This window comes from Ctenocephalides felis, unplaced genomic scaffold (genome assembly GCF_003426905.1).
Source record: "Ctenocephalides felis isolate EL2017-DRISC unplaced genomic scaffold, ASM342690v1 CF-g0.4_SCAFFOLD_01886, whole genome shotgun sequence".
NCBI classification, from domain to species: Eukaryota; Metazoa; Arthropoda; class Insecta; order Siphonaptera; family Pulicidae; genus Ctenocephalides; species Ctenocephalides felis.
Window position 1 is genome coordinate 111,876,288 of NW_020538040.1, and position 14,739 is coordinate 111,891,026.

At 29.5% G+C, this 14,739-nt stretch overlaps 1 protein-coding gene across 1 annotated transcript; it reads right to left on the reverse strand.

Annotated features, from left to right (window-relative positions):
* Nucleotides 1-1,397: 1,397 nt before the first annotated feature.
* On the reverse strand, nt 1,398-13,194 carry LOC113375714. Its single transcript, XM_026615659.1, has 3 exons — nt 11,024-13,194; nt 5,541-5,607; nt 1,398-1,889 (listed from the first exon to the last, which is right to left on the reverse strand). Exons 1-3 carry the CDS (start codon nt 13,192-13,194, stop codon nt 1,398-1,400), a joined length of 2,730 nt encoding a protein of 909 aa, XP_026471444.1.
* Nucleotides 13,195-14,739: the final 1,545 nt, after the last annotated feature.

Consider the following 14,739-nt stretch of genomic DNA (forward strand, 5'->3'; position numbering starts at 1 on the left):
ATTTTCTTTTATTGTTAGTTTTTTTTTTGTTGTGAGCCTTATTGTTGTTATTTCGAGACCTCTATATAATTTTAAAATATCTATACGTTGTGGTCTAATTACTTTACAAGATGTATTGTTAATTTTAAAATAGATTCAACTCCTTTTTTAATATAGTCCTTATAAAAACTTACACGGGGATTGGGTAGAAAGGACCAACTAAACCTTTACCCTGGCAAAGGAGTAAATAAAAAACAGTAAATAAAAAAGTAAATTAAGTTAAAACTAGTGGGGCACATGGCATCGTGCCTTAAGGCAAATTGCTGGAACTTCCCGTATCAAAAATTATCATTTTTTTAAAAACGATTAACATTTTTTTTAAAAAATAACTTAGAAAAAATTAGATTTTTGAGAAACTATAAATTTGACAAAAAATAACTTTTTGAAAAGTATGTTTTCCTTATTTTGACATATTTTGGAAATTCTGAACTATTTTTCAAAACAATCGTACTGCTTTAACTGCATAAGGACGAAACATAAAGCGCGTAAGCGCCGCGTCGCCGTCTAACGGATAAACATTGATACGGAACCCATAGGAATGTAAACAAAATTTATACTTATTGTTAAAATCTCTATAAAATATCTGATAATTTGATGTGCAAATGTCGAATGATCATTTTTGACCGCCAAATGGCATGTTTTTTACTTTTTTTGTTAGATCTCCGAAACCGCTAATCAATTCTTCATCCTGTCAATACAAGTAAAATGTTTTTTGAAAAAACTGAGTTACCGTTTTCGGCACTTTTTGCCCCGTATCTTCGGAACGGCTAGACCTGCCTTCGCCAAAAACTAATCAGCACGTCTCCTTATCAATACGAATCGAATGTTTTTTGAATTATTAAAATCGGTTGATTCGTGTTCCCGAAATCGTCGACAAAAATTTGCATCTGTACACACACAAAAACATGCATTTGCATCCGCACACAAACACACACGCACACACACATACATACACACACACATACATACACACACACATACATCAATTTTTTTGAGGTATGCCAAAATATTCAGAAACCTTTGAAACGTAAAGATATATAAAAATTTTCATTATCGATTTTTTTGCGATTACTATAACTTGCCCTAAAAGTTTGAAACTAGAGATAAATGTTTTGTTTTTAATTTTGAAACTAAAGTTTTTAATTTTAAAACTAGAGTTATATTGCAAAAAATACATTTACATAGAGATAGAGAGTACATTTTTTATAGAGATAATACTGTATATAACTAGATCTGGTATTTTGTTAAAAAAAATTAGCAGCAGAGTTGGAATTAATATATGGTTGGGGAAAAAGAAATCCATTATTTTTACGTGAACTTCAAGACTTTAAGACTTTAAATGTTTTGCATTGACCGATTTAGGTCAAATATGCACCATTTTGTTCTATAAATTGTTGCCATTTTAATGGTAGTTTTATTATGCCTCTCTCACAAAAGTATTGGTCCTTATTAGCGAAAAACTCCAGCAATTGATTTTCACACTCTTCCCTTGATGCCAATTTCTTATCACTAAAAAAGTTTTGCAATGCAAGAAAAAGATGGTAATCGCTTGGTGCGAGGTCCGGACTGTATGGTGGATGCATCAAAACTTCCCAACCAAGCTCCTGGAGTTTCTGACGAGTCACTATAGAAGTGTGTGGCCTGGCGTTGTCCTGATAGCACACAACACCTCTTCTGTTGGCCAATTCTGGCCGATTCTGGTCAATTGCTCGCTTCAGACGGTCCAGTTGTTGACAATAGATGTCTGAATTTAATGTTTGGCCATATGGAAGCAACTCGTAATAAATGATTCCTTTCCAATTCCAATCAATTGCAATCCAGCAATTCCAATCAATTGCTGGAGTTTTTCGCTAATAAGGACCAAGACTTTTATAAGAGAGGCATAATGAAGCTACCATTAAAATGGAAACAAATTATAGAACAAAATGGTGCATATTTGACCTAAATCGGACAATGCAAAACATTTAAATAAAGTCTTGAAGTTTACGTAAAAATAATGGATTTCTTTTTCCCCAACCATATATTAATTCCAACTCTGCTGCTAATTTTTTTTTTGACAAAATACCAGATCTAGTTATATACAGTATTATCTCTATAAAAAATGTACTCTATCTCTATGTAAATGTATTTTTTGCATTATAACTCTAGTTTTAAAATTAAAAACTTTAGTTTCAAAATTAAAAACAAAACATTTTCAGTTAATATTGTTTGTTTTCTATAATTATTTTATATGTAATGTATGTGTTACGGTAAATGTGCACTCTTGGTGAATGTGCACATTTACCGGTGAATGTGCACATTCCCCAAAACGCTAGGTAAATGTGGAGTTCTCAAACAATCAATTTAAAATAATGGTGTACGTGCGTACTTGGATCGGTCTCATGAACATCTTGCGTATTTGGCGCATGCGCACTAAATAGTTAATAGTAAATAGTTGAATAGTAACCTTTTAGTATAGTGTATAGTGAATAATTAATATTAAATAGTAAATAGTTAATAGTTAATTGTTAGTAAAATAGTAAATGGTGAATTTAGAATAGTTAAATAGTGAATAGTGAATAGTTAAATAGTGAATAGTTAGTAGTTCAATAGTTATAGGTAAATAGTTTAAGTAACTAGTTAATAGTTAAAAAGTAAATAGTTAAATAGTAAATAGTTAAATAGTTAATGGTGAATAGTAAATAATAAATAGTTATTAGTGAATAGTGAATAGTGATAACCAAATAGATGAATTGTAAATAGTGAATAGTTAAAAGTAAATAGTGAATAGTGATAACTGAATAGTCAAATAGTAAATAATGAATAGTTATTAGTAAATAGTGCATTAGCAATAGTTGAATTGTAGATAGTTAAATAGTGAATAGTGAATAGTTAATAGTTAATAGGTAAATAGTTGAATAGTAAAATAGTGAATAGTGAATAGTGATAACTGAATAGTTAATAGTAAATAGTGAATAGTGATAACTGAATAGTTAATAGTAAATAGTGATAGTGATAACTGAATAGTTAATAGTAAATAAAGAATAATGAATAGTTAATAGTTAATAGTAAATAGTTGAACAGTAAAATAGTGAATAGTGATAACTGAATAGTTAATAGTAAATAGTAAATAGTGATAACTGAATAGTTAATAGTAAATAGTGAATAGTGATAACTAAATAGTTAATAGTAAATAGTGAATAGATAATAGCAAATAGTAAATAGTTATTAGTAAATAGTAAATTAAGAATAGTTAAATAGGTAATAGTTAATAGTTAATGGTTAAATAGTTAATAGATCATAGTTAATAGATAAATTGTTAATTGATAAATAGTTAATAGTTAATAGTTAATAGTGAATAATAAATAATAGATATTAATATGCATATGACTAAAATAAATAATATAAATATAAATATAAATACAAATATAAATATAAATATATAAATTAGTATCTCACCCGCACATGCGCGAGTTGAACTCACATTCGCCAAATAAGCCGGTAAATGTGCACATTCACCGGTGAAAGTTCACATTCATCGAAATATGCACATTTACCGTAACATATGATTGTATTTTTCTACATGTATTTATTCATAAAATCGTTTTTCCTGGTGTGATTGGAAGATTTTAATAATCCATGGTATCAGGATATGGTAATGCACTACACTAATATGTATTATAAACATTAAACTTGTAATTACACAATATTTTCACAAAATACTAATTTAAAAAATCATAAATAGATAGTGTGTTGTTCGTAGACTGGTTGAAGATATAATGGATATAATTCCATTATATTATATTTCCGTGAAAGATATAATTCCATTATATCTTCAACCAGTCTACGAACAACACACTATCTATTTGTGATTTTTTAAATTAGTATTTTGTGAAAACATTGTGTAATTACAAGTTTAATGTTTATAATACATAGTGTAGTGCATTATCATATCCTGATACCATGGATTATTAAAATATTCCAATTTAACACTAAGACTAACAAATTTTTCCACTGAATGAAGGCTAGGATTATAGCCGAAACGTAAGGATTTAAAATAAATTTTTGAAAGAAATTTATGTTTTTTATTGATGTTATGCCCGATTACTAGACTTTGTTAATATATATACATATATATATATATATATATATATATATATATAATCGAAGTATGTTTCAAAAATTTCGTAACACGTTTAAAATAATTCATTCATAGAAAAAGATTACAAACAGTTACATAGTGCAATGTTCGGCAACAAGAAAAATTACATGTCTTTCGCACACAATTTGTAATTAATAAAAAAATAATTTAAATATAATATAAATCAGTGGGTATCTGTAAATACTTCTTTCAAGTGTTACTGTTGGTTTTGCTTGTGGGTATTCTTCTTAATAAAATAAAACAATCCAGTTAAATAAGTAATGGTAAGCGATTATTCAGAAGTTTCCGTGAAAAACAATTAAATTTTGTATTGTCCATAAAATAGTTGCGGAAAATTACTAAAGTATCATTATATCGGTCATTACCATTTTGCGCAAACCACGTACTGATATTTATTTTATTGAAATTCAGTACAAACTCGAATTCTTCGATTACCGTAATGGTGAGTGTGATTTCAGGAATACAAATAAAAATAACAACTTGTACGTTCCAAGAATAAAAATGTATTTAATTGGTTTGCGATTTTGGATATTCGTGTTTAAGAATTCCATAACTCAAAATTTGTTATAAAAATAGCATAATGGTTTCTGTCAAAAATAGATTTTGTGCAAGTAGCCAATAAAAAGAATTTAATGTGAAAATATAACATATTTGAAAATTCAAAATTTGAAATTTTTGGAAAAAATAAATATTAAAAATAATTGAAAAGTTGTATATTTTGATTCTTGTTTGATATTTAAGATTTTAAAAATATTTAAGAAGTTGTAGTTCAAGAAAAAATATACATCTGAAATTTTGTCAAAAATTATATTTTTCAAAAAATTAGTATATTTTTTGAAAATTTAGAATAACCTTAAAATTTTTGCATCAAATCCATATGTAAACATAACTTAAACTTTTGCATATTTCAATAATTTTTATGGTTGTTTTTCTATCTTAAACCAATAATATTGTATATAATTGTACATGGAATACCAATTACTTTTTTAAATGTGTTTTAATTTTTGTCACTTTTTTATTTATGGAATTATATTGAGGTAAAATATAATAAATAATTATATATGTCGAGTCAAGTTGTCAGTATCTATTTTGTATATTCTTTTGGAGCCGACAAATATTTTACCAAATAATTAGGCAAAATATTTCTGTGACAGTCAAATAGGTAAAAATAAACCGATTCTGATATTCATTAAGAAAAATAATTGTTGTAATATTTGAATAGTAATAGTATTTGATTAATTAAAAATTAAGTTTTTTAGAAAGTAATTCAAATTGTTAAGTTTTTAAGAAATAACGAATACTTACTATGTATTAATGAAAGTGTACTCACATTGAGAAACGTTTCGTGGCACGGAATGACCTGCTTGTGCTTCATTCCTGTTCTTTCCAAATTAACAACTAATTCTTCAAATTGTGAGTTTGATATACTGAAAAATAATAAATTTTTTATCTAAAACTATTTATAACTAATATTTATACACATACATAATATATATATATATATATATATATATATAATATATATATATATATATATATATATATATATATATATATATATTATATATATATATATATATATATATATATATATATATATATATATATATATATATATATATATGTATATATATTGATGAGTTATTTAGAATCGGGCAGTAACACCAAGTAAAGAAAAAAAACTAAAGTAGTTTTGAAATACTCTATTTATCCATACGTTTCGGTCTTCATCGAGACCGTCATTCAGTGGAAAAAGAAATTAATTATACAAAAATACACTACACTATTACACTGTGATAAACCAGGCTATTAATAATTGGAACATTTAAACTAATTATTTTTTTTGACAATTTTTTGCTTACATTCTAGTGTGTACAATTTGAATAACGTCTAAAAACTGAAATATATATATATATATATATATATATATATATATATATTAGGGTGGTCCTTAAAAAGGTCATTTTCGAATTTCCTTGCTCCCAGGGGCTCAAATGGTTCCAAATAGATAAAAAACAATTCTCTGAAAGTTTTAGCTCTTAATATTAACGTTTAGATAGAGCGCAATTCAATCAAAGTTTGTATGGAAAGAGCATGGAAAAAATTTTGAAAATTAAAAAAAAATGTTTTAGGTATTACTTAGCGACAAATAAATAAGTTTTATTCATTTATTTGTACGCTAAATTACATTTAAAAAACATTTTTTAAATTTTTGAAAAATTTTCCATGCTATTTCCATACAAAACTTTGATTGAATTGCGCTCTATCTAAACGTTAATATTAAGAGCTAAAACTTTCAGAGAATTGTTTTTTATCTATTTGGAACCATTTGAGCCCCTGGGAGCAAGGAAATTCGAAAATGACCTTTTTAAGGACCACCCTAATATATATATATATATATATATATATATATATATATATATACTTAGTGCAATACCGGGCAATAGCTATGCAAACGTCTACGGGTAAAAAGGTCCACTATCGATATCTCAAAAACAAGTAAAGATAATAATTTATCAATCAATATATCAAACAATATATCAATAGAGGGAAAAATATATATAACCAACCATCACCTTGATTCTTACGACGTTAATGTTTGTATATAAACGGTAATGTTGAAAAATCCATAACAAAAGTATTTTCTTTCGTTGTTAGATTTTTTCGTTGTGAGCGCTGTTATATTTTTGTTTTATAAGGTGTATCGTAATTTAAGGTATTTTCAATAGATATTTTTATATAATCTTCATAAAATTTACATGTTGATGGTTTAAAAAGGACCAACTAAATTTTTGCAAATGTGTAAACAAGGAAAAATAGTGAATAGTGAAGTGAAATAGTGAAGGAAATAAGAGATAAATTAAATAAATAATTATTCCAACTCTGGCTGATAAATATTTCTGACAAAGATCATGATTATATACAGTGTTATCTCTGAAAAAATGTACCCATGTAATTTATATTTTGCATTGGTTGAATTATGTAGCGATTAATTCGTAAAATTCCGTTGAAGTTGAAAATAAGACACATGGCCTGTTTGTCCACTGGGTATCCCATTCTAGCGCCTATGTGCTAAAAACACATTTCTTCAATGATAGTGTTTTACTGAACATATTCAGATTGTTGTTTTTTAACTTCCCGTAGGACAAGTTATAGTAATCGCACAAAAATCGAAAATGAAAATTTTTATATATTTTTACGTTTCAAAGGAGTACTTTGGCATACCTTAAAAAAATAGATATATGTGTGTGTGTGTGTGTGCGCGGATACAAATTTTTGTCGACGATTTCGGGAACACCGATCAACCGATTTTCAGAAAACATTCGATTCATATTGATAAGAAAACGTGCTGATTAGTTTTTGACGAAGGCAGGTCTAGCCGTTCCGAAGGTACGGGGCACAAAGTGCCAAAAGTGGTAACTCAGTTTTTAAGAGAATGGAGCGACCGATTTCAATAATTCAACTAGTGGGGCGCATGGCATTGTGCCTTAAGGCAAATTGCTGAAACTTCCTGTACCGTAATTAAACATTCGAGAAATAAAAATAACTAGCTGTAAGTGGAATTCTGTCTTAAGGCAATTAAGGCATCGTGCCTTAAGGCAAATTGCTGGAACTTCCCTTACCAAAAATTATTATTTTTTTAAAAACGATTAACATTTTTGAAAAAAAATTACTTCGAAAAAATTAGATTTTTGAAAAACTATAAATTTGACAAAAAATTACTTTTTTTTGAAAAAAAAAATTTTATTTTGATAACAACATTTTTTTGAAAAGAAAAATGTTTTCTTCATTTTGACATATTTTGGAAATTCTGAACTTTTTTTCAAAGCAATCGTACTGCTTGAACTGCATAGAGACGAAATATCAAAGCGCGCAAGTGCCGCGCCGCCGTCTAACGCATAAGCATTGGTACGGAACCCATACAAATGTAAAAAAAATATACTTATTGTTGAAATCTCTATAAAATATCTGATAATTTGATGTGCATGTGTCTAATGATCATTTTTAACCGCCAAATGACATTTTTTTTTACTTTTTTCATTAGATCTTCGAAACCGCTAGATCTGCCTTCATGAAAATTTGATCAATTCTTCACCTTGTCCATACAAGTAAAATGTTTTTTAAATTATTCAAATCGAACGCTTCGTTCTCGCAAAAACTGAGTTATCGTTTTCGGCACTTTTTGCCCCGTATCTTCGGAACGGCTAGGCCTGCCTTGACCAAAAACTAATCAGCACGTTTCCGTATCAATGCGAATCAAATGTTTTTTGAATTATTCAAATTGGTTGAACCGTGTTCCCGAAATCGTCGACGAAAATTTGTATCCGCACATACATACACGCACATACATAAATACACACACACACACACACATACATCCATTTTTTCTAAGTTATTTTAAAATGTTCAGAAGGCTTTGAAACGTAAAGATATATAAAAATTTTCATTTTCGGTTTTTTTGCGATTACTATAACTTGTCCTACGGGAAGTTAATCAATAATTGTTTTGAAGATTTTCAATTAAAACAACTTATGTGTACGTTTACAAGAGTCCATTTTTTAAAATCTGATTTTTTTAAAAATTTAGACATTTTTTGATAATTTGAAATTCATTATTGACTTATTTTTCAAAAAAAATTTCAAAATTTTGAAATATCTTCAAAACGGCAAAATTGCCTTTTGCAAAAAAGCTTCGCGATCGAGTACGAACCGAATGAATTTTAAATCATGAAAATCGGTTATTCCACACTGTCAAATATCGAGGACCGATTTTAATGATTAAAAATCATTCGGTTTGTACTCGATCGCGAGGCGTTTTGGCAAAGTTTTGCCGTTTTGGAGGTATAGAGCGCAAAGGGTGTAAAAACGGTTAAGCAGGTTTCAAAAAACGGATTATCCGATTAGATTAATTTAAAAAACATTTTGCTTGAGTAGATGGTGTGCAAAAAATGCATTTACAGAAAATTTAGTAATTTTGAAAGTTTTCAAAAAAAAAAAATCAAAATTTTCAAGAAAGTTCAAAGCTTCAAAATTTTTTATCATGCTCCAAAAAAAACTAAATGTTGAAAAATTTAAAAAAAATTGATTTTTCACAAAAAAATGAGAATATTTCAAAAATTAAAAAAGACGAATATTTTCAAAAATTTCAAAATTCTCAAAATATTAAAAAAAAAACTTTTTTTGTTTAAATTCCAAAAAAAATCAAACTTTGAAAAATATTTCAAGATTTTGAAACAATATCAAAATTTAAAAAAGAAATCTAAATTATCAAAAAATTTCTCAATTATCAAAAAGATCAAATTCAAAAAAATGGACTCTTGTAAACGTACACATAAGTTGTTTATAAAATCCGCTTATCGCCGGTCTTATAAATTTACAGTATGTATTTACAATAAATAATCTATTTGAAAATCTTCAAAATAATTATTGATTATTTTCATTCCTCGAACCTGGACGCACGATCCCATGCATCCCACTAGTTTTGATATATGTTATTTGTTATGTGATATAATTGGTTTGGTTTTCACATTATAATTGCTCAAATTCAAATGTCACATTTGTGCCTCGCCCTAAATTATTTCTAAAATCATTTTTTTTTCAATGTTCAGTGTTTTATTAACTTCTCGTAGGATAAGTTATAGTAATCGCAAAAAAATCGAAAATGAAAATTTTCATATGTCTTTACGTTTCAGAGGTTTCTTAACATTTTGGCACACCTTAGAAAAAATGTATGTATGTGTGCGTACGTGTGTGTGCGGATACAAGTTTTCGTTGACGATTTCGGGAACACGGATCAATAGATTTGAATAATTTAAGGAACATTCGATTTGTATTAATAAGCAGACGTGCTGATTAGTTCTTGGCATAGGCAGGTTTAGCCGTTTCAAAGATACGGGTCAAAAAGAACTAAAATGGTAATTCAGTTTTTGAGATAACAAAACGTTCGATTTGAATAATTCAAAAATTATTTTACTTATATTCATAAACTAAAGTTATGAATTAGCAAACAATATTATAAAACTGTAGAAAGCCGATTGGCGTGTAAATAAATAAATAAATAAATAAATAAATAAATAAATAAATAAACGAAAAACTGTTCAAATTTTTGGAAAGGTAGGTTCAGCGGTTATGGACCATCGTGCCTCAAGGCAAATTGCTAGAACTTCCCATGCCGTAACGAAATGTTCTAGGAATATTAAATGTTTTCAAATAGATTATTTTATGTATATCAAAATGGAGCTCTCGATCAAATGATTCGGTAAAACTCGAAAACGGCTAAACCGATTTGGCCAGTTTTGGTCTTGAAAAATTCGTGCCAATTCGGAAAAGGTCGGAAAGGTAAGATAATATTTCAAAGCGTAGAAACTTTACATTTTTCATTTGAAAATTTTTGTAGAAGCGCAATTTAAATCAATCAATGGACGGTTTCTAATCCGTCAAATGTCAAACGTTTTTGACAGATGATGTTCAACTACGTTTAATAGAATGATTTACGTGAATATTATTTAATTATGAATAAATTGAAGTAAGTAGTTTTGTTCGTAGTTATATTTATACATAAAAACGTTATTAAACTGATCGCTAGTGTTACTAGAAAATCAAAATAACAACTTTTTTGAAATAAAAATGCACTTTTTGGCATATTTTTTCTCAAACACGATGCTCTGAAAGATCTCATTTGTATAAGTACTAATTTTTATTTTTTTATTTTTTTATTTTTTTTTATTTTTATATTTTTATTGGCCTCTGGTAAACATTTAGCCACATACATAATGTACAATATACAGGTAACATATATAGTATATTGGTCACTTACAACTTAATTTTACTATTATTAACAAACCTAATTATGTTAGGATAACAGTTCAGATTTTGCAATAATGATGTCAAATTAAAGGGTTTAATCAGTGTTTTTATAGAGTGTAGTTCCTCTAACAATTTAGCCCTGCTTGCCTCAAATATACTACATTCTAGTATGATGTGTTCAGATGTTCCGCTTGATGCTCCACAAGGACATGATTCTGACTCTATTATTCCCAGCCTCTTCAGGTGTGCAGGGAAGTTGCCATGATTAAGCCTTAGTCTTGTTATTGTTACGATGGTACCTCTGTTTTCATCTGCATATTTTCGGAACCACGGTTTCATTTTCAATTTGGGGTTGACTGCCTTGTAGTATCGTCCCTTTGTTTCCGACGATCTGTTCCATTGCTCTTGCCATTTGTCCAGTATTTTTTTTTTTGAATTATTTATATAGTCTTTCCTAGTGGCTAGGTTGATCATAGTTCCGTATTCTGTTGCCCATTTTGCTATTGAGTCCGCTTCATCGTTTCCACTAGAACCGGAGTGCGATCTAGTCCATAATAATTTGACTGTATACCCGTTCTCCAATAGCTGTATAAGTCTATTCCATACTTCATATACTAATGTCTCGCTTAGTCGATTAGTAAGGAATAGATTTTTCAGTTTATCTATGCAGCTTTTGCTATCGGTAACGATGACCACTTTAGTGATTTTGTGGCTTTCTATATATTCAATTGCTTTTTTTATAGCTATTAGCTCGGCTGACCAGATTGAAACGAAGTCTGGTAGTTTATATCCTATTTTGATATTATCGTTTTCATAAAATAAAGCGCAGCCAGTTTTGTTATTAATTTTTGACCCGTCTGTAAATATAACTTTATAATCCTCTATGTTGATTGTATTCGTATTGAATATTTTTTCTATCGTATAACTGTTGTCTAATGTGAAAAAGTTATAATACGGGTGTTTATTGTATTTATTTGTGTCTCCTCTTGTTTCAATTACTTTTATATAGCTATATACCAAGCTTGGTTTTGGACGATTTCTCCAACAGTCACTTGTTAATGTATCTATGGCTACATTCTTGATATTTTCGATTGTTCTATTATTTTGTACTTGGTATTTTTTAAGTACAAATTTATCACTTAAATATTGGAATCTTGAATGTAAAGGCATTTCCCCACATTCCACCAACAAGGCGTTTGTAGGTGTGGAGATCATTGCCCCTATGCACAGTCTCAAACATTTATATTGAATTTTTTCTAGCTTTCTGCAGTGAGAAGAGTTACTGAAAGCTAGACTTTCATACTCCCATGATGGTCTAATTATTGTTTTATACAAAATCAGGGCTGTGGTAGGGTGAGCTCCCCACCATGTCCTATTTACCATACGTAAAATGTTGATTTTTGGCTCAATTTTTGTGATTACTTGATTTATATGTGCTTTGAAAGATAGTTTTTTGTCGAATGTGACGTCCAAGAATTTATTATTTTCTTGTATTTTGATTGTATGGTATTTAGTCGTTAGTGCTGTTCTTTCTTCTAGCTTCCTGCGTCTTGTAAAGATTCCGATTGAGCTTTTTTCGTCCGACAATTCAAGTCCTTTCTTTGCGAGCCATTCGTGGAAGAGATCTATGTTACGGCTCATCACCTCATAGGCTTCCTGGAGGCTTGATTTTTCTATATATATCACGACGTCATCTGCAAATTGTAATATTTTGGTACCTGTTTCCCATATTTTTTCTATGTCTCTTACATAAATTGAGTATAAGATGGGGCTAAGAATTTCTCCCTGTGGTAGGCCTTTGTAGATTTTTCTCGGCCTTATCAGTTTCCCATTTATTCGGAAAAATATCTTTCTTTCTCGGATGTTGGTCGTAATTGAGTTTATGAATTTTCCTGGTAGTCCAGTGTTAGCCAGAGTATCTTCCAGCACCTCTGGTAGGACGTTATCGTACGCACCTTTAATATCGCTAAATAGAGCAACGACATAGTTGTTTTTTGCCATTGATAGATATAGATCTGATATAAAGATCGTTAGGTTGTCATATGTTCCCATGCCCTTTCTAAATCCGCATTGGGATTTGGGAAGTATGTCATACTTTTCTACCCACCATTCTAATCTTCTCTTGATCATTCTATCTTTGACTTTTGCAATGCAGGAAGCCAAAGATATGGGTCTATACGATGAAACTAAATTTGGGTGTTTATTCATTTTTCTGATAAGTATTATCACTTGTTGCCCCAAATCTTCTATTGCTTCTGGATTCAGCCACACTTTATTAATTATATCTACCAGTATACTTTAAGCTTGTAGTGTCAAATTTGCAATCATTGAATATGATATGCCGTCTTTTCCAGGAGCTGTGTTGTTGCTCCTCTTGATAGCTATTTCCAGTTCCCACAATGAGAATGGTTCCATCAGATTGTTTGTTTCTCTTTCCAGGACAGTTTTATTTCCATTGCCTAAGTCATTTTTGGCACCCAGTGGTGATAGATAGTCGATGATTTCCTCACTAATTTCTTCAGGGATATTACTATATGTGTTGGTCCCGTTCGTGTGTTTCTTGAGACGTCTAATCATTCCAAATACTTCTTTGACTGAAGTATTTGGATTCATTTTATTGACGTATTCCTTCCAACTGTCTTTTTTCTTCTTCCTGAAAATGTTTTTGATTTTCTTGTTTATATTCTCACACGTTAAATAGTTTTTATAGTTGGATTCCTGTCTATAAGCTTTTTCACCCTCTCTCCGTTCCTTTATTAGCTGATTGCATTCGTCATCCCACCACACTGGTTTAATGAACCTAGTATTTATCAATTTTTTCCTTTTTGGAATGCTTTTTTCTGCCGCTGAGTTAATTATCCGTATAAAATCTGTGTACGCTTTTACGGGGTCACTTACACAAAATCCATTTAGTTCATCTTCTAGATGTATTTGATACTTTTCCCAGTCTGCTTTATTGAGGTTCCATCCAAGATCGTTATTTTGGAGTTGTGGAACTTCTTTTTGTTTCAGAGTTAGAATTATGGGGTGATGATCTGAGCCCAGAGACTCATCGATTACACTCCAATCTATTTTGTGCGCTATGTCCTGAGAGCAAAATGATATATCAACTGCTGTAAAATTGTTTTTAGATCTCAAAGTTGGATTTCCATCATTGAGTATAAATAAGTCATTGGACTCTACGGATTCTAGTAAATTATTTCCATTCTGCTATTCCATTTACCTCCCCATGCATAATGGTGAGCGTTAAAATCACCGCACAAAATGAATGGGTTTTGGAACTGTGACAGTATATGATTCCATTGACTTACTGAGATATTGCTGTTTGGTGCGACATAAATGGATATAATGGTCAATTTGGTGTTACAGAACATAAGTGTTATTCTTTTGATTTGGCACTTGCTTACATCTATTGTGCCTATATTAATGTTCTCTGTATTGAGTACCGTGATATTATCCTTGACTATTATAGCCGTACCTCCATATCCATCATTTCTATCGTTGCGGAAGATCTTGTAACCTCTGAAAGTGCAGTTGTTACCACCTTTTAACCATGTTTCTGAGAAGGCCGCTATTTGAATCTTTCTCGTATAGAAAATGTTCAATGCAGCCTTTATTGGCAAACACTGATCTACAATTGTATTGCAATATTTTCAATTCCTGTGTCATTCTTGTCATTTCGGATTTGTTAGGTTTATCTGATCTCTTTCCATCCGATTAATTATGGCCATAAGCACTTGATTATTTTTTTGG

Excerpts from the sequence above, each read along its gene's own strand:
- LOC113375714 (XM_026615659.1), bottom strand. The coding sequence starts at position 13,194 with ATGAATAAACACCCAAATTTAGTTTCATCGTATAGACCCATATCTTTG. Across the intron at positions 5,608-11,023 it reads TGTTATCCTAACATAATTAG|TATATCAAACTCACAATTTG; the intron begins GTTTGTTAATAA and ends ATTATTTTTCAG. Across the intron at positions 1,890-5,540 it reads CAGGAATGAAGCACAAGCAG|CGAAAAACTCCAGCAATTGA; the intron begins GTCATTCCGTGC and ends GGTCCTTATTAG.